General features: G+C 41.3%; 1 protein-coding gene across 1 annotated transcript in view; it reads right to left on the minus strand.

The window, feature by feature from the left end:
- Positions 1-2,528, minus strand: part of TMTC4 (transmembrane O-mannosyltransferase targeting cadherins 4) — a 50,543-nt gene extending 48,015 nt beyond the window's left edge. Inside the window, exons 1-2 of the mRNA XM_069879210.1 lie at positions 2,408-2,528; positions 144-359 (exon numbers count right to left, since the gene is read on the minus strand). Of these exons, the coding sequence (XP_069735311.1) occupies positions 144-305 (162 nt within the window). The 5' untranslated portion in view covers positions 306-359; positions 2,408-2,528. The remainder of the gene's footprint in view (positions 1-143; positions 360-2,407) is intronic.
- Between the last annotated feature and the right edge of the window lie 22,097 nt (positions 2,529-24,625).

Raw genomic sequence — 24,625 nt, forward strand, 5'->3', positions numbered from 1 at the left:
AAACAAAACAGAAAAATGAAGTTAAAAATTATCAGAAAGAAGCTCTTTACTGGGATGAATATTTCCGGCCTACTCAGACCAACTGTTGTCATTATTTCATTTCTTGTTACCATTTAGGTCAAGAGGGGAGAAGAGAGACAAACCTTATTATTGATGATGGCTTCAGAATCATCAAACACAAAATCTCCATCATAGCTGTTAGCGAAACACAGGAAGGAAATTAATGCCACAACCATTTTAGACCAGTAAGATGGAAGGAGGAACCATGATACATCATGGTCCAAATTAGGTTCTGTTTGTGCCATTCTGTGAAATGCTTGTTCCAAGTTGGGAGCTTCAGCATTATGTTGGTTGCAAATCTGAAAGAAATACATACGAATGCAGAGTTTTAGTTGCATTGCACCGAAAAAGAATTTAAAACTTGAGAGTTGGGGTAGGAGAGGAGAATTAAGTTTCATACAGCCTAACATTTTTTCTCTCACTGTATTTCATAATTACTGGAACATATCTAAGCATAAGTTTGTACTTCAAATGCAGAAGAAAGGCCCAGTTTCACATGGTCAGAGCACAAAGACAAAGTGAAAAAAAAAGGTTAGATTCTAAGTTAAAGCTTTGGCAGAGGTAAATTCTAAAACATACTGCCAAACACTGATTTTCTGTTTCTTATGAAACATGGGAACATCATGGGGACTGTGGAACATATATAATGTTCTTAAGAGAATGCTAAGCACTACAATTTCCTTCCAAATAAGAAAAACAAACACCAACTGCAAAAAGAGCTCAACTCTCTTCTGTTAACTGAATTAAAGAACCTAATCTTACACATGGCCCATACAGAGAATTCACACAAACATCACATGTAGACACATACAGATAGCAGCTAACGGACCAGGTCCTACATCTCAACAATTCAAAAATGAGACAAGATGCATACAATTACGACCAAAGTAGTGTTCACTACATCACTCTGCACACCACAGGTAGAATATAGGCTAAATTCCACTGCTGTGCTCATCAACATATGAGATTGTTGAGACAGATGGAAAAGACCACGCAATCCATCCAGCGTGGAGGTACCAAGGCTGGAGGTTTGCCCCCGAGTCATCTCTACTTGGAAGGCTTTCTTCTAAACTCTACAGCCAGCCCTCCGCTTCTCTGGTGCTCTAACAGCATCGTGTGCGTTCTTAGTATCAAGTGCTCCTATAAATGGCAGGGGAGGAAGTTACAGATGGAAAATGACAGTAAAAAGCGGGGCAGAACGCAGGGATTTAATTTGTGAGCCCCAAGAACTATAGGTACATAGAGTAGCCCAGCTTCATGCTTCCTTCTTATTTATTGGCTTTTAAAATCAACTGTTGCACCCCTGAAAAAGAAAATGCATTTAATGCCTTCCTACAGTCTAGCAAACAAGCTCCACTCGCTGGGCTCCTTAAGCAGACCTGCCCATTAAGAGCTCCTAACGCAATGGCTTTCCAGCTTCCCGCTGGCAGCGCTGAATCCCACCCCTCTCCCGTCTCCCCCATCTCCGCGCACACACACACGGGGACAAGCGGGTCACACCGAGTGTCCCCGCTCGCCTCGGGGACCTGCCAGCAGCGCTCCCAAATCCCGGCAAAGCCGGGAACGCGGAGCCGGGCAACCTGAGCGAGGACGAAGTTCCTCAGCAGAGCAAAGCAGAGCAGCCGCTTGAAGCGCAAAAAATCTTTTTTTTTTTTTTTTTTTTTTTTTTGTGCTTCTGTTTCGAGACGAACACAAAGACTCAAAGCAAGGCTCTTAATCCCAGCGAAGAAGCGCACGGCAGGGCTGGCAACAGCCCGGGTAGAGCACCGGTGCCCTATTACAATGTTTAATCACCTCCAATTCGCTTTGCCCTGAAAGTTTCTCCCGTTACGTTTACACGATGAACACTCGCCCCGCGACACCCAGACCCGCAGGACAACCCGGAGCGGGGCGAAGGGGGGGCTGGCGGGGGGTTGTCTGCCTCACCGGGGCTTCCAACCAGGCTGAGCCGCTCCCAGCCCGGTTTCCCCCGCTCCACCGGCTCAGACCCCGCCGCCCCGCGGAGGGAGAGCAGGATCCAGCCCTCCCACCGCGGCTTCTCCCGTTCCCACCGCGCGGCACCCGCTCCCCGCGCCGCCGCCAACTCGAGGGCGTCCCGAGCGCTCGGTCCCGGGGAAGGAAACCTTCCAGGGGGAAGCGGGGAGGAGGGCGAGGAGAAGGGGCGGGCGGGGGAGTTTCGCAGCGCCCCTGTCCCACTCGCCGCTCCCCTTTTGTCCCGGCGGCGGCTCCGCCGGGAGGCACCGGGGGGGGTGGGGGGTGGGTGGGTGCGTGTCCCGCTCCGTCCCGCCGCCGCCGCCGTTCCCCGGGGCAGCTCCACCCAGCGGGGCAGCCCCCCGGCCCGCGTTACCTGCGAGGAGAAGGAACCCGCGCGGCATCTCCCACCCGGGTCGCGAAACTCTCCCGCGCGGCGCGGCCGCAGCCGGAGCTGCCGCCGGGGGGAGGAGCCGCCGCCGCTTCGCCTCCGGGAAACCACGCGCGGAGCCCATTGGCCTGCGCCGACGCCGCGCCCCCCTCAGGCCACGCCCCTCAGGTGCCTCGCCCCGCTCTCCCATTGGCTGTCGCGACTCCCCGCCTCCCCGCGGCCCCGCCCCCGGCCGGCCCGCGCCGAGCGCCCATTGGCTGTCTCCCCTCTCAGGCTCCGCCCCTAGGCCCCACCCCGCGAGCCCATTGGCTGCCGCTCCCTGAGGCCCCGCCCCCCTTCCCGCGCCCATGGGGTCGCAGAGTAATCGGGGATGGAAGGAAGGTGCGAGGGGCATCGGGTCCGGCGCCTGCAGGGCAGCCCCGACTTTGGTGTCTGAGAGCGTTGTCCAAATGCTTCTTGGTCATTGTCAGGCTCGCCGCCACTACTGCTTCCCTGGGGAGATGTTCCAGTGCTCCACCACCCCCTGGGTGAAGAACCTTTTCCTGATATCCAACCTAAACTTACCCTGGCACATCTTACTGCCATTCCCTTGGGTCCTATTAGTGGTTGCCAGAGAGAAGAGGTCAGCGCCTGCTCCTTCTCTTCCCCTGGTGAGGTAGACTGTGACTGAAAAAGAAAAAAAAAAAGCGTGCCCAGCAGGTTGAGGGAGGTGATTCTGCCCCTCTGTTCCTCTCTTGTGAGATCTCATCTGGAGTATGATCTCCAGTTCTGGAATCCTCAGCATAAGAAGGATAAGGACATGTTGGAATGGGTCCAGAGGAGGGCTACAAAGATGATCAGAGGGCTGGAGCACCTCCAGTACGAGGACAGGCTGAGTGAGTTGGGCTTGTTCAGCCTGGAGAAGAGAAGGCTCTGAGGAGACCTTGTACTGACGGGGCTACAAGAAAGCTGGGGAGGGACTGTTTACAAAGGCTTGTAGTGACAGGACTATGGGCAATGGGTATAAACTGGAGAGGGGCAGATTTAGACTAGATATAACAAGGAATTTCTTCTCTATGAGAGTGGTGAGACACTGGCACGGGTTGCCCAGGGAGGTTGTGGATGCTCCATCCCTGGAGGTGCTTGAGGTCAGGTTGGATGGGGCCTTGGGCAGCCTGATCTAGTGGGAGGTGGAACTAGATGATCTTTAAAGTCCCTTCCAACCCAAGCTATTCTATGAGTCTATGAGGTCTCACCCTTGGCCTCCTCTTCTCCAAGCTCAACAAACCAGGTGACTTCTGCCACTCCTCATATGGCTTCACCTCCAAACCCTTCAGCAACTTTGTGGCCTCCTCTGGTCTCTCTTCAGTGGGTTTATCTCCTTTTTATACCCTGGTGCCCAAAACTGCACACAATACTCAAAGTGGGTCTGCACCAGTGTGGCATAGAGCAGGACAATCACCTCCGTCATTTCTCTGGCAATGCCGTACTTGATGCACCCCAGGACACAGTTGACCCTCTTGGCTGCCAGGGCACGCTGCTGGCTCATGTTGTACTTGCTGTCCACCAGAACCCCCAGATCCTTTTCCACACGGCTGCTCCCCAGCCTCTCACTCCCCAGTCTGTGTGCATATCTGGGGCTGCTGTGTCACAGGTGCAAAACCTGACTCGGTGAAGAACCTTTTCCTAACGTCTATCCTAACCTTCCCCTGGCAAATCTTCCCACTGTTCTCTCGGGTCTTGTCATATCATTGGGTGCCAGAGAGATCAGTGCCTGCTCCTCCTCCCTTTATGAGGAAGCAGTAAACTGCTCAGAGTCCCCCCTCAATCTCTTCCAGGCTGAACAGACCAAGTGACTTCATCCCCTCCGCATACGGCTTCCCCTCTAGACCCTTCACCAACTTTGTGGCCTCCTCTGCACAGTCTCCAGCAGCTTGATAAGTAGTAGCAAGATCACGTGCAGTGGCAAATGGGGCTGCTGCAAGTCGTTCCCCGGTTCCAACCCAAACTCCACATCCCTCCGCCTTGCGCGAATGTGGCATCCCAGCTGCTTGTGCCATGTTCCCCAAGTCCATCCATCCACTTGCCTGCTCTCCCTCTGGTTGGTTCTATTGTCTAGTGCACCTGACGAGTGATCAGGTGGGCGGGCAGGGGTAGGGAAGGCAGCTTTTTACCACAAGATGCTAAGCACAAAGCACAATTACCATAAAAGCCCCAGCTCTCAAATACTCAACTTATTACAGCAAGAAAGGTAACAAGTTCCCAAGTGTCAGGGGACAGGATGAGAGGGAATGGCCTCAAGCTCCATCAGGGGAGGTTTAGGCTAAACATTAGGAAAAAAATTTTCACAGAAAGGGTCATTGGGCACTGGCACAGGCTGCCCAGGGAAGTGGTTTAATCACCTTCCCTGAAGGTGTTTAAGGGTGGACGAGGTGCTGAGGGGCATGGTTTAGTATTTGATAGGAATGGTTGGACTCGATGATCCGGTGGGTCTCTTCCAACCTGGTGATTCTATGATTCTATGATTCTAAGTGATTAGTAGTGATCAACAACAAGTTAACAGTAACAGCTTTTAAAGGTAATGCGGCCAATCATTACTACGAAAGAATAAGTATAGTAATTAAGAAAGATACATCACTGATTGTCCCATTATCATCACCCGGATCCACAGTTGCTGGGAAGCCCCCTTTTTCTTTCTTCCTCTCTGCAGTGAGCATTTGGAGAGCTTCGACAACTGGGAAGTCCTACACTTGTAGGTGGGATCTCCAACCATTGCTGCGAGGGTTCTGGCTTTTATATCATTGAATAAACAAATCACATCACCCCAAAAATTCAGAGTCTCTGTTCCCCAGCTGCTTACTGCCTCTCATGCTGTCTGCACCAAGAAGAGCACAGCACAATTCCACTCATCCTAGGAATGTGAGAAGTTACGGTTTAAGCGGTATGTGTAACAATGCCATATGAATCATCTGTGGGTCACCTATATTATTCTAGGCTTGTTAATTAGGCGCTGCCACTTCACACGCCCCCCTCCTCCCTCCTGCCCTGGAAAAGAAATGGTACAAAGGTGGCAGTGGGGTATCTTGCCAGCTTGGGCAGGAGCTGTGGGCACTGCCGGCTGCCTCCCAGGGTGAGCTTGGGGCTGCAGCTCTTGGACACATTAGCAGAACATTGCTCATTGACCTGCTCCTGCCTCTTTTGACGAGGTCTGGTGCTGCCAGGCTTGTTATGGGTTGCTCCCCACAAGACAGGCACCATAAGGAGGTAATAAAAAAAAAGCTTTATCAAGTGTGTTTTATTTGTGCATATTATCACTGAGATTTCCTTGTAAGAAAATGTGATTAAGTGCTGTACTACACCACCAAATGTTTGGCAGAATCTTCCCTAAAAATGATCTTAATATACTGAAATAGGATGAGAAATCTTGGCTGTGAGCCAGGCAGAGATGTATAATTTGGAGTGGGATTTTTTGAGATGTTTGCCTGATCAAGTGTCAAATTAGCAAGGTTATTTTATAGCTCCTTTGAGGCTTTAACTCTCAAGTGGAAATGCTGCTTTGGGTGAGCTTCAGTGCTTGTCACCCACATTGTCTACTTGACATCTGCTTTGGAATATCTGCTTCTATGACATGGACAGCACAGCTGCTTGTGAGGCAGCAGCTGAACCAGCACAATTTCCAGGCTAGCGTATTATTCAAGGATATGTGAAGCTTCTGCTTTTAAGATGGTAGTCTTTTAAGTTGTGCCTTTTCAACAACCACAAAGCATCTGAGGTGCTTCTGAGGTGTTGGAAAGCTGGTGACCAGCTTCCACCATGTACACAAAGTTCTGTTCACTGGTCAGAAACTTCTGGTCCCTTTGTTACAAGAGCTGAAGTAAATACACAAAGACAGTGACTTGCAAACCAGTAAATTGTGTATTGTGCTTTAAGATTATCTTGTCCGTTCTGCTCTTGTCCCTGACGTAGTGCTATAGATGGGCATAATCAGTAAGCTTTTTATCTTATAATTTAGAATCATAAAATGGAAGAAGTGAAAGATGTCTTTATGACTTTTTGGTCAGACTCTCTTACAAATGCAAGATAAAATAGGAAGTAATCTGTAACAACATGCTTTCTGGGTTTTCTACTTCAAAAATCTAAAGCATTGAGATTTATCACTTCTTAAGAATGACTGATTTGTTAATGATGAAGAAGTACTGATGATAACTGTCGCATTTCCTTACTATTTCAACTTACAACCCCAAATCACTCCAAATAAGTATTATCAAGTCAATTTCTTGTCAGCTATCTTTCCAGTCTTTCCAAATCCAACAAAGTTTCTAAGAGCACAATAGTTATAGACATTTTAAATAATGCATGTTTAATAATGGAAGGGCCCCAACTCGGAACAGAAGGGCCCAATTTTGAAAAAAAAATCCTTAGTTAGGAAGGGTAGTTTATCATGTAATCTTCTATAGATTCTGATGAAATAAATGAAATTTCAGTTCATGCTTAAATTTGTGCATATGTAAGAATTTATTTTAAGCATATGTAAATATATGTAAGGTTCTCTGAATTGAGGTTGCCATTTGCCTCACCAGACTAACACAGATAATTGCCAGACTTGTACTAGTTGAGTCGCTTTCACATATCTGTGTTACGTTTTCTTCTGTAGAGGGTTTGACTTTATCAGGTTTGCTGATGTGTTTATTTTGACTAATGGCCCATTCACATCAGATATTTGTCTTAGCAGCTCCCTCGCTCACATTTCTTATACATCTGCACATCCTTGATCTATGTTTTATAACTGGAATTTCATTTGTTCTGTGTAAGTGTGCTGATATCATCACTTCTGGCTGAGTTTTTATACATCCACCCTGCCAGATGCACAGATGGTATAAATCACCTCATCACCACTTATGTCAATACAACAGTACTGATTAACATGTCCTTATGAATTAGACAACACATACAGAAGTCCTTTCTTCCCATTATTTTCCATTTTGAAATAATCCTATTTCTTAGGGGTTTATTATTTTGCTTTTTATAATATAGCAGCTTTTACAATGACCTTCTGTTCTATTTTAACTAATACGAAGAACTGCAGAGCAAATACCTGTTCTGGAAAGTTCCCTAGTTCCCTCAAAATCTGATTCAAATCAGATACGGTTGCATAATTTATCTCCAGTCTGCTTCTTTGGAAGGTTATTATAGCAATTCAATTTAAAACACTTCCTAAATACAGTACCATTTTTCTTTATTATTATTCTGCAATTTCTTGGAGGGTTTATGTATGAAGTGAGTATCTCCTTGCTCTGTTTTCTCAGCATGCAAACCAGATCTGCCTGGAGTGGCTATTGCATCCTGATTTTTAGAAGCCTGCCACTGCAGATCTGCACAAAGGCCAATCTTTCTTTTGCAAGAAAGGAATGTGCAAAAGACATAATATGTCAAGGGATCAGCATCTGTGAGTACTGCAGAGACTTTGCAGGCAAGAGGAAAAAATGTCATGGACTATGGCAATGAGGGATTCAACCAAAATGTTTTAGAAGCCTAAAAAGACTGTTGGTTTTTACCATAGTTGTTTATGAAACAGCTGCATCTTCTCCATGGACTGGGTTTTGGCACCATAAATATGGATGCGGCCATTTAGCACAACTGCTCATAACTACAGGTAATCAGCTGATCACTAACTGTTGCATGGTTGAGGCATGTATAAGTATTATATATGCATACATTTGTACATAAAATATGCACTACTATTGTCAACAGTACTTCAATGGTCTTCTTACCTAGGCAGCTTGTGGCCTGAGTATTTATTCTGCTACAAGGCATTTCAAGTATCACAAAACCTAGGTGGCTTGGTTTGTATACCATGTTTTGTACAAGTGTGTGTGTGTATGTGTACATATATGTATGTAGACACAGGCAAAATCATTTGCCTGTTGCAGTTGATCATCCATAAGTCATAAAAAGAAAATACAACAGGAGTAGAAGTTAAACAAGACTGTTGCAAGAGGATTGGAATGAATGGAGCCTTGCTTTCCATTTATTCTGTTTCATATAACTACACCTCCTCGCTTTAGTAGCTAGTCCCGTTCATATAAGTCATCTTTGTTAAGATCCCACTACATTCCTCGCTTTGCCTTTTTGCTTGCCAGCTGTTCCAGATTCACTTTATTCTGTGACTGACCAGTGCTGAGTGTGTTCCCTGGTGAACATCCTTCCCAATCTTCTCACTAGCCAGCCACCACATAGAATTAGTGATAACTGGATCTCTCTCTGAAAGTGTCTGTAGGGCTGCTGTGATTTAGATGGCCATTATGATTTTTATGATGCATGGAGGAACTGAACATGCTTAAGTCCTCTGTACTTCAGTCTCTCTGGATTAAGTGGGACAGAAGTTATTAGAAGATTGACAAGCAGACCCCATAGATTTAATTGTCTTCAGAATGCAGGCTTCCAGCTCTGCTGCTGTGGACATGTCCTTGCTCACTGGATGAGAATGAGCAAATCCATTGAAGACTCATTGCTATTTTTTTTAATGTTTAGGGTAGTTTTGAAGGATTATGACTCACAGTCATAAATTATTTTAAAGTAAATATTTAATCACACGCCCTCCTACCTCCAAATAGGTATCTTACAAATATCTTTTAAAAACAGTAGTTAATCCCGATAATGAAAATTATGCTCTGTTATACAGGTGGTTGTGAAATGTGTTCTTGTCAATATAAAATGAAAATGTTGTATCAGGTCAAACAGTTGTGAATAACATTCTGCTATTCTGTCGTTCTCTGAACCATAAGAATCCTCATCACCGTTCTTCACTACAGTTCTTTAGACATAATACAAGATATACTTGTATATAGCTTGTATAGGAAAAATAAAAAAAGGTCTATCAATAGTAAACCTAAGCCTGTCAGGGAAAGTACCAATGTAGGTATGCCAGCTCATTAAAGCTTCAGCGTTAAGCCTGAGCTACTGTACTCTGTGCATCTGCCTAGCTTTTGTTATGTTAGAGAAAATACAAAGTTTTTGCTTGTCTGCGATAAGTTTTTTTCCCTCCATCCTCTGTTTGCCAGACACTGAAATGAAAATAACTGTCTGTGCTTGACTCAAAGAAGCAGAAGATAGAAATGAAAAATTAAATGGAAAGTGGAACTCTTAAATAATTTTCAAAGGTACTGAAATTTCCTTCCTAAAATTGTTTCAGACTCTATGAGGAAAAGATTGGTGATGTAGTCAGAATGATTGTGTGTGCTAATATTAGAAGATTTAAGAATATTTCCAAGCTTTAAGTTTAAAAATTGTATCGGCCTAATCAAAAGGCTATACAAGCATCTCTGCTGTCAGAATCAATTTGTAATGAATTACTTTTGTCCTCCAGTTTAATAGTCTTTTACTTGCACACATACAAATATAAATGTATGTAGACACTTTTAAAGACTGCTGTATCTGTCTTAGGGTTAACCTGACTGGAACTTTATTGCACACTATATAAAATTGTATTGGGCAATACATTAGAAGATTTGGGAAATTCTAATCTACTGGAAAACCCAACAGCGTCTACAATAGGTTCTCCTGAAAAGCATTTGCAACCATGGGCAGAGAACCAGAAAAATTATTTGCCTTTCCTTGTATGATGTAATATTAGCAAATTGGACCTTCATTCTGCACTCACATAGTCATTTGCTTAAGTGAAATATGAGTGCTGAATCTGGTAAGGCAGTCCGATGATGTCATTTTGTACTGAATAATATAAAAAGGTGATGTCAGGTACAAGAAACAATGAATTGGATCCTGTACCTTTTTCTGTATAAAGGTTCCCTTTCCAGCTATTTTTAGCTGTTCATCTATCTGACTAACCTTGTCTTTTATTCTGTTTTCACAGACCTACTTACCTAACAATGGATTTTGTGAAATCCTGAAAGTTCATCCACATGTAAAGACCTCCATGACCAAGACCTGTATTTAAAAAGTAAGAGGGATAGAAGGATCTTTGAAGCTAACCCTAAAAGTGATACAAGAACTCTGGGGAAATTCATACAATGAAACACTCTATAACACAATGAAAAAAAAGAGAGGCTTATAGTGCATGATTCATATGAACTCAGTTTATAACTCACAAATCAAAATCTGTATTGAAAGGTCTTCAAACGGCATCAGTGTTTAAGGCAAAGCTGGTGAGCAGCAGGATTTGACAAGCAGCCAGCAGACTACATCAGACTGCAGACCAAGCATCAGACAGTAACACTGCCATAAAACGTAGAAATCATTTTAAAGTTTTCTTGTTACTGCTGTTTGTGAAATGAAATTGTTATTCTTGCTAAAATAATTTTGTTTCATAGACAGGTGTAGCTGTAAGCATGAGGACATACAGTGAAGCTTTAATTTTTGTGTCTACCCAAGAAAGTGCTGAGAAATTTAAGACGTATGAGTTACTGTGGAGTGTAGTTAGTGTGGCTGCTTTTAGATAATTTCCAGCTGTGATTTGCAAATAACATTTTTCTTTCCCTTCTTGCTCAAGGGTAATTATGGCTGTATAAGAAATTTAAGAAGGAATAGTTTATCTTTTTTTTCATCTAGAGTGCTTGGCAAAGGAAAGCTTCTCATGCTAGAGGTGGAAAACCTGAGGAATAGTGAGATAAAGTCACTCGTCCATGATTGTACAGCAATTTAGTGGGAAGAACTAGAAACAGAACCCAACAGAGCTGGTTATAATATTAAATTTTCCTTGCTATGATGAATTCAGAGGTTTTGGAAAAACTTTTGCTGAGCTGACGGAAGAAGGATAAATCCTCAACATTTTCAAAGGACACAAACCGCCCTTTCCTTCTCCTGCCCATCCAAGAGAGCTCCAAGACTGAGTTTTTCAGCTAACCCAGCTAACCATTTATCTTCTGGAAGACTCTTTGTCACCTGGAAGGTAGAGTTGATACAACCCCCCTGGGCAGGCTGCCGAAGCCTGAATGCTTCCCACTCTGACTTCAGTTTTGTGGTTCTGGGCCTTGAAGGTTTTTGTCCCTGAAGGTTTTGACTGTTCCTATGAGGAAATTATTCGAAAAGATTCTGCAAGTAACTTTAGAACCCAATTCATGTGACTCCTAAACCAGCCACTTATTCATAAGCTGGTCTGAATAATATTTTGTCTGTTGAACACCTGGCTTTGCACAAATCCTGTCACATTTTTCATATTCTTCTGTTGCCTGCTACACCGTAATTATTTGTTTTTTTTTTTTTTCCTGTTAAGTTAGGGCCTATGGGTCAGACACCTATTGTGACAGATACTATACAAAACTGGTAGAAAAGACAAATTCCTCCCCCAAAGAGATCATTGCATGAGTGCTATCATGAAGCACATGCAAGAGAACCGGGTGATCAGGCCCAGTCAACACGGGTTCACAAAAGGCAGGTCTTGCCAAACTAACCTGATCGCCTTCTATGACAAAGTGACTCGGCTGCTGGATGAGGGAAAGGCTGTGGATGTGGTCTTCCTGGACTTCAGCAAAGCCTTTGACACAGTTTCTCACAGCGTTCTGCTTGAGAAACTGTCAGCCTCTGGCCTGGACAGGCGCACACTCTCCTGGGTGGAAAACTGGTTGGATGGCCGGGCCCAGAGAGTGGTGGGAAATGGTGTGAAATCCAGCTGGAGGCCAGTGACAAGTGGGGTTCCCCAGGGCTCAGTGCTGGGTCCAGCCCTGTTCAATGTCTTTATCAATGACCTGGATGAAGGCATTGAGTGCACCCTTAGCAAGTTTGCGGATGACACTAAGCTGGGTGGAAGTGTCGATCTGCTGGAGGGTAGGGAGGCTCTGCAAAGGGATCTGAACAGGCTGGACCGCTGGGCTGAGACCAATGGCATGAGGTTTAACAAGGCCAAATGCCGGGTCCTGCACTTGGGGCACAACAACCCTGTGCAGTGCTACAGACTAGGAGAAGTCTGTCTAGAAAGCTGCCTGGAGGAGAGGGACCTGGGGGTGTTGGTTGACAGCGACTGAATATGAGCCAGCAGTGTGCCCAGGTGGCCAAGAAGGCCAATGGCATCTTGGCTTGTATCAGAAACGGTGTGACCAGCAGGTCCAGGGAGGTTATTCTCCCTCTGTACTCGGCACTGGTGAGACCGCTCCTCGAATCCTGTGTTCAGTTCTGGGCCCCTCACCACAAGAAGGATGTTGAGGCTCTGGAGCAAGTCCAGAGAAGAGCAACAAAGCTGGTGAGGGGGCTGGAGAACAGGCCTTGTGAGGAGCGGCTGAGAGAGCTGGGGTTGTTTAGCCTGGAGAAGAGGAGGCTGAGGGGAGACCTCATTGCTCTCTACAACTACCTGAAAGGAGGTTGTAGAGAGGAGGGTTCTGGCCTCTTCTCCCAAGTGACAGGGGACAGGACAAGAGGGAATGGCCTCAAGCTCCGCCAGGGGAGGTTTAGGCTGGACATTAGGAAAAAATTCTTCACAGAAAGGGTCATTGGGCACTGGCAGAGGCTGCCCAGGGAGGTGGTTGAATAACAATCCCTAGAGGTGTTTAAGTCATGGGTGGACGAGGTGCTAAGGGGCATGGTTTAGTGTTTGATAGGAATGGTTGGACTCAATGATCTGGTGGGTCTCTTCCAACCTGGTTATTCTATGATTCTATGATTCTATGATTTGTGCCCCACAATTTTGCAACATTTCAATGTGTAGAGCAACATTTTTTTAATAACATTTAGCAGAGCTTGTAAGGAGTAAGGCAGGGCCATCCTTCCATTGGTGGTGTTCTTTTGAATGGACACAGGCAAACTATTTACGTGCTCTTCTGTTCTGATACTGCTAGAGAGCTCATTAAATCTCCTTTTTGCAAGGAAGGCCTGAGGGCTACTAATTACACAGTTTTTACATGTATAAAATGGGCAGAATGCTACTAGTCTGTTGACAAGTCTGCAGGAAGCTGTGCAACTGTGAAATGATACTGAAAATTCCATCTTCTCAGAGATATTGTCATCTCCTGTCATTTTTTTTTCCTAAATAAGTTAGGAAAGCACTTCTCATTACCATGGAGACTAATATTTTATTGCAAAGATTGTAATCACAAGCAAGTTTCAAGGTTGCAAGCAGATTTTCCAGAAATCAGGTCAATTGATGAAGTACCTGCCCTCAGTGTCAGCTGCTACAGTGCACATCACTTTAATTCCAAGTCTTATTTACATTCCAAGCCCCAGGGCTTGGCTGCCAGCAAATCAATTGTGGAGTTGTTGGGCTGTGATAGATTTAGCAACAGGATAATAAAGGAGAAATAACTTCACTGAAGGGTAAACTTCCTTGCATGTACCCCAGGGTCCATCAGAGTAGCAAAGGGTATGCAGGCAGTGACTGCAAAAGAGTTGATGTCTCATAGGACCAGATTTTGTCTTACCCATAGCAAGTGGTTCTTGTAACCACAGCAGAACACAGATAGCTCAGTGCATCATGAATCAAGGCTTGCTTAATAATAAGCATCTTTTACAATTATTCAGTTTGATTTACTGAGAAAGATAAAAGAAAAATCTTACTGCTTTTTCCCTCTCTTATTTTGTTTTAACACATCAGAAAAAAAGAAGGTTAATTAATGTCAAAAAAAGACAAAAAGGAGAAGAAGAAATGGTTCCAGCCTGCAAGCTGGAAGTAACAAATATTAACAGTACTCTCCAGTCCCACTCCCTGAGGCAAATACATGGAAAGCTTTCAGCAAGCTTGTCTATTTGAACTTTCTGTAGAAACCTTCAGGCAGAATCTAGAGGCATAAGAGATTTCTTGACTGCATCTTGGTGGAAGGACATTTCCACTCTTGTTTCTTACTTTTGTATTGATTCCCTTCCAAGCAAGTGTGAAACTTCAAGAATTTCTTCCACAGGTGCAGTGGTCTGTGTGCTAGGAAATGATCTTATATAGTCCAGGCATTGGTTATTTTTAATAAATCTATTTGTGGCTTTAAAGAACCCTTGACAATCCACATAAATTCAGAGCATGAATATGTCTTTTCAGTATCTGCTTGAGGACCCAGTCCTGAAAAGAGGTAAGTGGTCTTCGGATGTATTGACTCCAATGGCAGTAGTTGTATAAAAGTGGATGAGGAAGATTGGAACCAGGCAGAACAGTGGCCTTAGCTAGCGTCTCCAGACCACATTATTGTCTAAAGCTTTATTTTCCTAATGCAATTGGAAAGCATCTTGCAAGGTATCAGCTGTCTCTGAGCAGTTGTTTACTATGTTTTGCAGAATCAAGCCTTGGTAGTGCCATGTCCCTGACCTAAAATGCCAACAGCCTGCTGTGTCGCAAACATGCAGTCCTATACTCAACTGGCTAAATTATCTCTTGGTACAGCATTACAGAGAGATACCAGAAAATATGCTTGTGTAGCTTTAATGATCAAACATTTATGAAGGAGCAAATTAATCCAAAAGGAGAAGTTTTCGGTTCCTACATGACTATCATGGTGCTCGCTAACAACAGAAATAAATGCAAACAAAGAGCCTAATGTAAGATCCCTAAATCCACTTAATGGAAAAGATGTCAGGGGTTTAGATGTGTAACTACTCTTAAATTGTGTATTTCATGAGAATGTATACTGGAACTCCAGATTCTGAAAATGTATTTTAAAATATATTACTTTTTTTGTGTGTTTTATTAGCATATTTTGTTGGCTGAAATACTGAGCAGTAGTCAACAAATGGTATACTGAAACATGAAGAAGAGTTATATCTCCTCTATTCAGCAGAGTGAGAAGGTTAAAAATTGAAGGTAAGGAGAAAAAAATTAAGACCCAAGGCAATAGTTACAACAGGCAATAATTCCAACTATATTGGAAACATAACATGAACTTTTAAATATTTGCTTTTGTGCAGTTGTGGTCCCCTAAATATGCAGCAAAAGATTAATAGCTGTTGACTGCAATAATAATAATAGTAATAATAATTTTTTTTTTGTGCTAATCACTTGTGCTTATGTCATTGATTTTATAATTCTTTCCAGAACCATTATTTTATGTTTAGGTTCACCAAGTCTCATTTTGAAGTGCTGCATCAGAATCTGTATCAAATCCTTTAAGTAAGAAGGTAAAGCTGGTTCATATATGATAAAACTTGTTTTAAGTATTTATCCATCTTGGATATGAAATCAGGCAACTTTGAGGAAGATTTTCTAAAATAATTTTTAAGAGGTTGCAGGCTTCTTCTGAATGGTAGATATGAATGGATTGTTAAGTTTGTATAAGTTCAAAATGTACTGTTATACCAAGGCATCCCATGCTGTTGTTTACTCAATAGTTTTGGAAAAGGGATTTCAGCTTCTTGAGCAGTGATTCTGGCTCTATTTGTGTGCACTGCCTTTATACATCATTGCATCCATCTCAAAGCTGACAGACGAACAATAAACTCTCTAATTCAGCTTGATTTTTATCAGTGTAGTATTACCCCTTTCTATTTATGGTTTTGATTGACTGCCTAATGTGAAAAGAATAAGGAATATGTGGGGAAGGGAGGAGGTTTTCCCAACTTTCCTCTTGCTCTGAATTCCTCTGTGTGCCTCTGCTGGCTACAAATAGAGACTTATGAGACTAACCATATTAGGCTACCGTGGATTTCCATCACTAAATCAAAACTAATTTTATTAATTCCATGCAAAGAATACACCTCTACACCACTCAATTTTATTATCACCTTTGTTTTCGTTTTTTTTTCTTCCCTCTTGAAAGTATGTTGAGATATCACATTAAGCCATCTGTCTAATTCAAAAGGTACATTTCTCACAGAAAGGATCTTTTCTGCATGTTGTCACGTCTATGGCATTGTGTCATTGGTAGTAATAATACCAGTCCTTTTTCTTGTTTCCTTATTATATTGAAATTGTGGGATGGCTTATTTTGGAGCATGGTTACAGTCCTCAGCCCAAATATGCTGATGCTAGGTAAGTTGTTCTCTGTACACTGATTTCTCAGAAGAGCGAGCTCTTGCCTTAACGTGTTCGAAAGCCAGGACTAAGAGCTTGGGTGAACATGCTTAATTTGGTGAAGTTTAAAATTTCCACCAGCCTTTCTCTAATTTTCATGCTAAAAATTTCAGTGAAGACAAAACATCCTGGAGTAAGTTCACTGTGCAAACCATTGTTTTATTTATGCAATTTGCCATTGTTCTATTTATGCAAAAATATTTGTATTTTATGGAATTAGTGGAATTAGCAAGACCTGATTGTTGTCTTCTTCCCTGAAACATTGCTTTTAAAACCTTTGGCTTAGGTAATTTAACTACTTAGAGTACTATGTAAAACATGCTTGGATAGTTCTTACACATATTTCTGTTACAAGCAGCAAAGAAAACAATTTAAACGCATGAATATAATCGTTACTACTTATTTTCTAAATCCCTAGACCCAAAAGAAACAGTAAGTTTGCTACAAAAACAGCTAACTGAGGAATTACTATCTGTAGGTACATCTAGATCTTTCAGGCAGCTGTATGCACCATTTAGGCATTCTAGGCTCTTCCCAAGGGTGCCTCTCTGTCACTTCACATATGTTTTCTTTCAAGGGGGATCTAGAGCATCAAAAATGCCTGCTTTAGATGTGTACATCGGCTTCTTTTTCATTGTTGATGTTTCTCAGGTTTTGGAAGTAGGAGACCTTGTTTCATCTGCTAAAAATTTTAGTGAGCTATATATTATTGTTTCTAAACTTGTGGAAGCCTAATCACTGTGAGTTCATTCACTGTTGTTTGACAGTGTGTGTTATTAGTAATAATTAATTCATATCTTAGCAAGAGAAGGATTCTCATGGGAGGTCTCCAAGGGCCACTTAAGCTGATGGTAGTGTGTACTCACTGGAAAAGACTATCAAAGTCAATTGGAATACTCGAGGAAATACTTATCAGTATGAATAAGGATGGATAAGAAATCCATGCTCAAAATTTAAGCAGTATTCAAATATACTATTGAAATGCAGATTTATCATCATACTTGTATCCCCTAAAGTTGATTGCCTCTCCGATTTGACTGTGCCATGCAGCAGGGTGACAAAATACACCATTTCCCTGTAAGCTCACTGCTGGAAGTGTTGTATGAAAGCTACTCTTGCATTTTATTTTTCAGAACTGCAGGAAAGAAAAAGCAACTGATCATGGAAACAATGTTCCTGTTTCTGAATTCAGCTTGCTCTTTTCTGCATTGGTTTTATTGTTCTGAGTTCAGCCCCGTGCTAGTTGAGCTAAATCCCAAAAGAGCAAAGATTATGCACATAAAAATAATGCTAAGAAAAAAAATCAGTTATTTTATTGGTATTGAGCTATGTTAATATATGACATGAACAGGGCAATTCCTGCCTGTACCACTTCCACAAAGCTGAGAAGAACAGTAAAGGGTATAGCTTATGAGAGGAGGACAGTACTTCAGGTGTGTAATTTACAGCAGAATGAGGTACCAAATAGGTGAAGTAGGTGATAGTTGATGAAGTGTATGTAAATGTATGCACGTATATAGAGGTATTTATATAGAAACACACATATGTATTTACACACACCCATATATATTTATAAATACATATATACACATGCACGGGAGTGAGTGACTGTAATGGCTATTCTAGTCCCCTGCTTGGTGGGGAATAAGAGCAGCTGTTCAACCATCTCCTGATAACTTCATTGTTATTTTTGAGCATTGACCACACTACTATTCCTTTCTGTTATATACATGTAGTACACTGCACTTTTTGTAACTTTGAGTAGCTTTGAGTTAGGCATCATGACTTGGTTGTAATTTGTGAGTACATATACATGTTTGCTCCATGTGCCATATGTTTTATTATAAAAGTAAAAGGCAAAGTTGAAGCAAGTCCTGCTCCATCTAAGAACTGTGAGTGCCTAAAAACTGTGAAAGCCTATGGGCTTTTAGTGGGTTGAGGTGCTCAGAGACAGCTTTGATAAACTAAATATAGGGCACGGACGTGTCATATTTGACATTTAGCAGTATACTTATGATGAAAACATGCACCAGAACTATACATTATTGAACCAGCTAGTATTGAAGCTTTTTTTGACAAGAGCATTTAAGTATGGCACATATGCAAAGTACTTCTATGGCTTCTCCCAGAAGATAACCTAGTAATTTATAAGCATAAACAAAATGTCCAGCCACCCACTAGATGGTGGCAAGGAGCATAGTTAGGTAAAAATTATATTTACAGCAGTGTATGTACTATCTTTTTAGCAGAAGAATAAGATTAAACTGCCACAATGTTCTGCCCTATAGGAAGTTCTTGGAGCTAATCCTGATAAGTAACGGGGAAATCTTTGCAGCAGTGGTTTAAGACAATAGACTTGTCCAGTTAAATGTGCTGTAGAGAAGCAAGAAGAGGAATAGCTAATGCATCCATGGAAATGCTAACAGTGCAAGCAGTGCTACTGTTGGGATAGCCCAGCAACAAAAATTTTTCCCAGTGATAGCTGTGTTACAGAGATGCAAAAGTGCAGTGGTATCTTCACAAAAGCAGAACACATGGCAGCAAATGTTTCTTGTTCCTAAGACAGAATAGTGCTCCTGGTGAATTACAATATCAAAACAAAATCTATACCTTAGCTGAAATGCCTGCCTCTATCTTCCCTTTCACTGACCTGTGCTGCATTTCATTAATTCCCTTCGGTAGTGGCAGGTGTGGTGAGATATACAGTCAAACCTGTCAGCAATGAATCCAGTCTAACTGTTTGCTAGAAAGCATTATGTATAGCATATCTGGAACACTAGATTCCTCATTTGTTGACATAGGAGTGGTGATATTAAGGGAAGCAATAAGCAGGAAACAATCTGGCTGGCTTCTGAAAAATTAGAAGTGAACACAGAAAGCACCTTTACCATCTACCTGCATACCCAATTACAAAAAAACACAAGACTTTTCTGGTGTTCCATATGTGTTATATCTGCTGCAAAGGGCTGGTTTGTATAAATTGCTGATGGATTTGATTGCCTGCTTGTGAGCAGCAATACCGAGGGATCAACAGAATTTAAAAGCAGAATTTTGCTTGCACTTATAAATAGTACCAGGATGCCCCAGAGTGCAGTGTGTGGATCACAAAAAAAACAGCATACAAAAACTGCCCAAGAGGCAGAGTATCTGCTATTGCATTTGGTGAGGACTGGCTGCTGCAGCCATGGATGTAGGCTGAATATAAGCAAAGTCAGTCTCACATTGTTTACGGGAAGGATGTACATGGATGGAAGATTTGTTTGCTAGAGTCTACAGGCAGAACAGAATACACAGTGAAATGAATACATGAAAACATATTGTACCTGAAAGCACTTTGCCTTAACCCTAACTAATTTTTTCCTGAGGGTTCCCAGATTTTGGTCCTTGTTGTCTCAGAATTTACAAATTCCCAAGGCGAGCAATATCACTCTGGAAATGATGGTGCCTTTTCAGACTGGTAGAAGTGCAAAATCTTGCTGTGCACAAAGTGTTCTGTTCATTCCTTCTCCTCTCTGATGGAACTGCTCCTGGACATGTGGGGTATGTGAGAAATGCTCAAATAGGTAAACTGCGACACAGTATTATTTATTTGTTTATTCGTGATTGCAATTGTGGGAGCACCTCCTTCTGACATGAAGGAAAGTGCTCAACCTTTGCTGAAAAACACACAGCCTTTATACCATTTCATTCAAGGCAAGACCACCCTCTCCCAAAATTTACAACCTATCCTAAAGCTGTTACAGGGCGGTTATCAGTCTAATTTTTACATATTAAATGTCTTATCCAATCTGTTGTTTAGAAGTCCTTGCATTTCTAAGCATATCTTGTACTGTACCAGAAAGGTATCAGGAGATAATATTTCTTATCTATTTTTTTTCTACAGACTGCTTTATCAGCCATTTCTTAGTGAAAAATAGCTTATGCAGTCATATTTTGCAAGAGTGTTTTAAGTCCAGTTCAGCAAGGTGCTCCATCTTAATGCTAAAACTTCCAATTTGTAAAAACACAAGTAGCCTGACTCTCACAGGTAGAGTTTTGAACGGGATTTACATCACTCCTTCTGAGAAGACCACTAGACAACATACAGTGGTAAATTTACATCACTTGAAGTGGGGTTTGTGCGACAGAACACACACAGCTCTTTATTTACATCTTAGCTACTTGTTCTGGGCTTCTTTTTACAGGAAGAAAAATAGACATCCCCAGATCCCCAGACTTATTTTGGAGATTTGCATTAGTAGAAACTCAATCCTAATCTAACAATGCCTGTATCCTTGGGCACAAGAAACTATGTGTCAGTCCTCAGGCATGAGATCCTCCCAAAGAATAGTTTCAGGAGCCTGTCAAAAGCTTCTGAGAGTAACAGAATTTTTATTTTTTGTGAAAAATATACATGATAAAATAAGCAGAGAAAGAATAATGCAATACAGATAGTACTTGAAGAATCCGTATCTTCAGTAACAGGAAATGTATTAGCAATAATTATGACAGTAATAACTGAGGGAGAAAACAAAATGAAAAGAATAAAAGTTTGAATTCAAAACATGCATTTTACCTAACATGTCATTATGAGGTAGTTAACCTATTGTAGATGAATATTACCTAATTTTCCTAGAGTCCTAGAGATAAAAACTTGAAAGAGGGGCTTGAGAGAGTCTGCAGGTGGAAACGACAACATGAGCACTGATTCAATAGCAAATTAATGCTGCAAAGGATAATTCTTTTATTATTTTAACTCTGATATAAAATGAGCTTAATATATTTAATAAGGTATTATCAATACTAAATTATATTAGTCTATATAAGGTAGATGAGTGAATTTACTGACAATACAAAACTGTCTTACTCTTACATGAGCTAAATGTTAAAAAGCCCATCTGAGAAAAAGCCAGCTTCTCTGGTTTTGCTCATAGGAAGATCTGACACATTTCTTGAGTGTGAGTGAATGTTCTCGCTACCCATGTTTTCTGGTCATTTGATTTCCTGTATAAAATTTTTATCCATGTGTTGTTAAAGAGTTATCCATAGTATTTAATAAACTAGAGTCTGATATATGAATTAAGATTTATTAGTCAGTCTACAAAAGCCTCTAGATGCTGCACTTCATAGCAGCCATCTATTTCTGTAATGCTTCTGCATCAAGCCACAGATCCAAAGCCTCGAGGGCCATTGGAGGTAGTTGAATGCAGAAAGAAATTCAAAAGAACTCCACATCGTATAAAAATTTGCAGTTCAGTCTCCCATTTTAACACCAGTGACAAACATGATCTTAAACATCATTTACTTTTCATCTCAAGACTGAACCCCTGTGGATAATTTCAACTACCTTATTCTTTCACTCCAGCCCTGGTCCAAAATCCATTGGCTTTAGCAGGAGCTATTTAGCTGACTTTCAGATGAGCTTTGGATCATGTCCTCTGTAAATAAGGATCAAATACAGGGGAAAATAGTTTCCTAGGACATGCTTAGCCAGGATTCTCCATTTACCATTACATTTTGTAATGATAGCCTCTTCAGCTTTTCTTTCAGCAATTGCTTCAGATCGGTTGAAAGATCTTTTTCTCTTGTTAATAAAAACACATTGAAAATACCTCTTGCAATCTGGCCTGCTGTTATCAGCTGCAAAATATGCTATTACATTATGCATGATTCTTGACTGTTCAGAGTATGAAAAAAACCACCCTGCTATAGTCAATTAATGATTTTAATGTTATGCTAAATGTTTGCAGTTTATTTTTTCTGATAAATATGGCAATCTAGTGATATTTACACATTCATAATATGCATTGTTAATAAGGATACGTATTTGATATTAATAAAGTCAAATTGAAATTAATTTACTAAGCATCAGAGAGATAATTTTCTAGTGCATCTGTTTGCAAAGAGACTTCACGTTAAAGAGGAGATGGGAAATGGAGATTGCTTACTGCTCTGGTGTGGTGTGTTACTGAGTGATTTTACATTCTTCCCCTTTCAAGGTTACAGATTTTGATTGTGTTGTGATTCACTGAATGTAAAATGAATGGTTAGCTGCATTTGTCACTTTTACTAGTTATTTGAATTTTGATTCTAAAGACACACAACTGAGGAGTTATATGTGAACATTGTATCCCTTCAAAACATATTTAGTATTGATTCTCTTGTGTTCCAGACTTCTAACATTGGTTGGGCTTAACTTTTAGAATATCCAGCACTTTACTAGAAGCTGTAAAACGTAAGTGTAAAGTCATGAAGATAAGTATTATATAGTATATAATTAGGTACAGATAAACATATAATAATAAAAAATGAAAATAAATGCACTTAAGATCAGAATGAATGAACAGAAAATGAAAATAACTGCTTTGCAGGTAGAAGCAAAACATGAGTTTAATGAAAGTATGAAGCAACAATGGAGCCACTAGTGTAACATCAACAGCAGACAAGATCAAATTACAATGGAAAGAATATTTTATGACAGAAAGTTAAATGAAAATGGTCTAAAATGCAATAAATTTTGCCAAGGGAAGTTTATGCCAGAACAACTGGATACAGATTTTGTAAAGCAGAGGTATATGAACAATCTAATCTCTTTGGTAATGAAAAATGAGATTCATCTGACTAAATGCATGTATCTGCTCTTGAGACATCTCTTTGTAAACTAGTTACCCCATGCTCCATTTTTAGCAATGCCAAAAATTAGTTTCTTTTTAGGGCATGATTCATCCCATCCTAAACTAAGTGTCTAAAATAAGTTAGATGAATCACACCTACAAGTGCTTATTTCTCTCCATTGACTCTAAAGTTAGCCAGGGGTGACTAGCTCAGCTGCAGACGACCACCCTAAAGACATCTGAAGTTAAATGAGAATAATCCCACTGAGACAGACTAATTTATGAGGAAAGCATCTGAAATGATGCCCGTAGGAAACTACTCATTAATAAGACAGAGGTACGAACTTCAAGTTAGTTAGGTAGCTGTTTAAAGTGAAGATGAAAATGGGCAGTATTGAAAAAAAAAAAGGGAACGGGTTGAAGGTAACTACTAAAAGCATATTTTATGAATCAGCCTTGGAGTGGATCTTAGTATTTTCTTTAACGATTTTGGCATGATAAGTAGAATTGATCTAATGATATCTGATATGGAACTGGATCACACACTCAATACAGAAGAGAACTAGGTTGTCATACAGGAAATACTAGCTAGCTGGGAAAAATCTGTAAATATTGCCAAGGTGCCTAAAGTGTGTTTTGAAAGAACATGGATGTTTAATTTTAATAGAAAAGTTTTGGGTTTTTTTTTTTTTCAAAAAAAGCTGTTCAGTCATCTGTGTGCCTAAAAAGATATAGATCCTCCAGTTTTCTAATGAAAATGACTGTTGTACCTAAAGGTTTTCTATTCTGTATGGTTAAGGGTACTGCCACTGTGACTGAAGTGAACATCTGGGAATTATTCATGGGCTTCATCGGAAGTTACGGTCTGAAGTCCCTGAAGACTACAGTCTTTCTAACCATTTTCTAGTTATAGCTAACAAATTAACAATTGGTATTGCTGTATTTCAAAATTGTGAGACAGAAGCAGAACGGAAAAGCCTATTTTCTGGTCAATGACATAGTTGCTTGCGTGCCTGAGAGGTATGCAGTCCAACAAATGCAGAACTTAACCATCTGGTTATGAGAAAGGCACTTTGCATTCTTCAGGGGCAACAAAAAATTCAGGAGTCAGTGAGGCGAAAAGAATATACTAAGAATATACTTGCCAGCACTGTTTTTTTTGCCAAAGAAACAGAGGACCTTTGGATTTTATTGCTTTTTTTCAGTCATGACTGCTTCACTCTGAGAAGCACTGAAGGAACTCAGATGGATGACTGTGATACCAGTTCAGTGGTATTGCTGCTTGGTTACTCCCTGTGACTTGCTTGAACAGTGGCTTACCTCTACTAAGAGATGAGAGGTTTAAATCCCTTCTGCCAATAGGCAGTTGCAAACCGAACCTTGGATCATGTGGGAAAAATGAAAGTTAAGAGTCTTATTGGTCTGGTAAATCTTCTAATAATAGATCTGTACCTGAAGTCAGGCAAACAGTTTCATGGCCGTGTTTTGAACCTGACAAGCAATGAGAGTCATCTGTTGAAATGTTGCCCAGGGAGGCTGTAGATGCCCCGTCCCCAGAAACTTTCAAGGTCAGGTTGGATGGGGCTCTGAGTAACCTGATCTAGTTGAAGATATTCATGCGCATTTTAGGGGATTTAGACTAAGTGACCTTCATAGGTCCCTTCCAACCCAAACCTTTCTACTATTCTCTGAATACAG

The sequence above is a fragment of the Phaenicophaeus curvirostris genome, chromosome 1 (genome assembly GCF_032191515.1).
Source record: "Phaenicophaeus curvirostris isolate KB17595 chromosome 1, BPBGC_Pcur_1.0, whole genome shotgun sequence".
In the NCBI taxonomy this organism is placed as follows: Eukaryota; Metazoa; Chordata; class Aves; order Cuculiformes; family Cuculidae; genus Phaenicophaeus; species Phaenicophaeus curvirostris.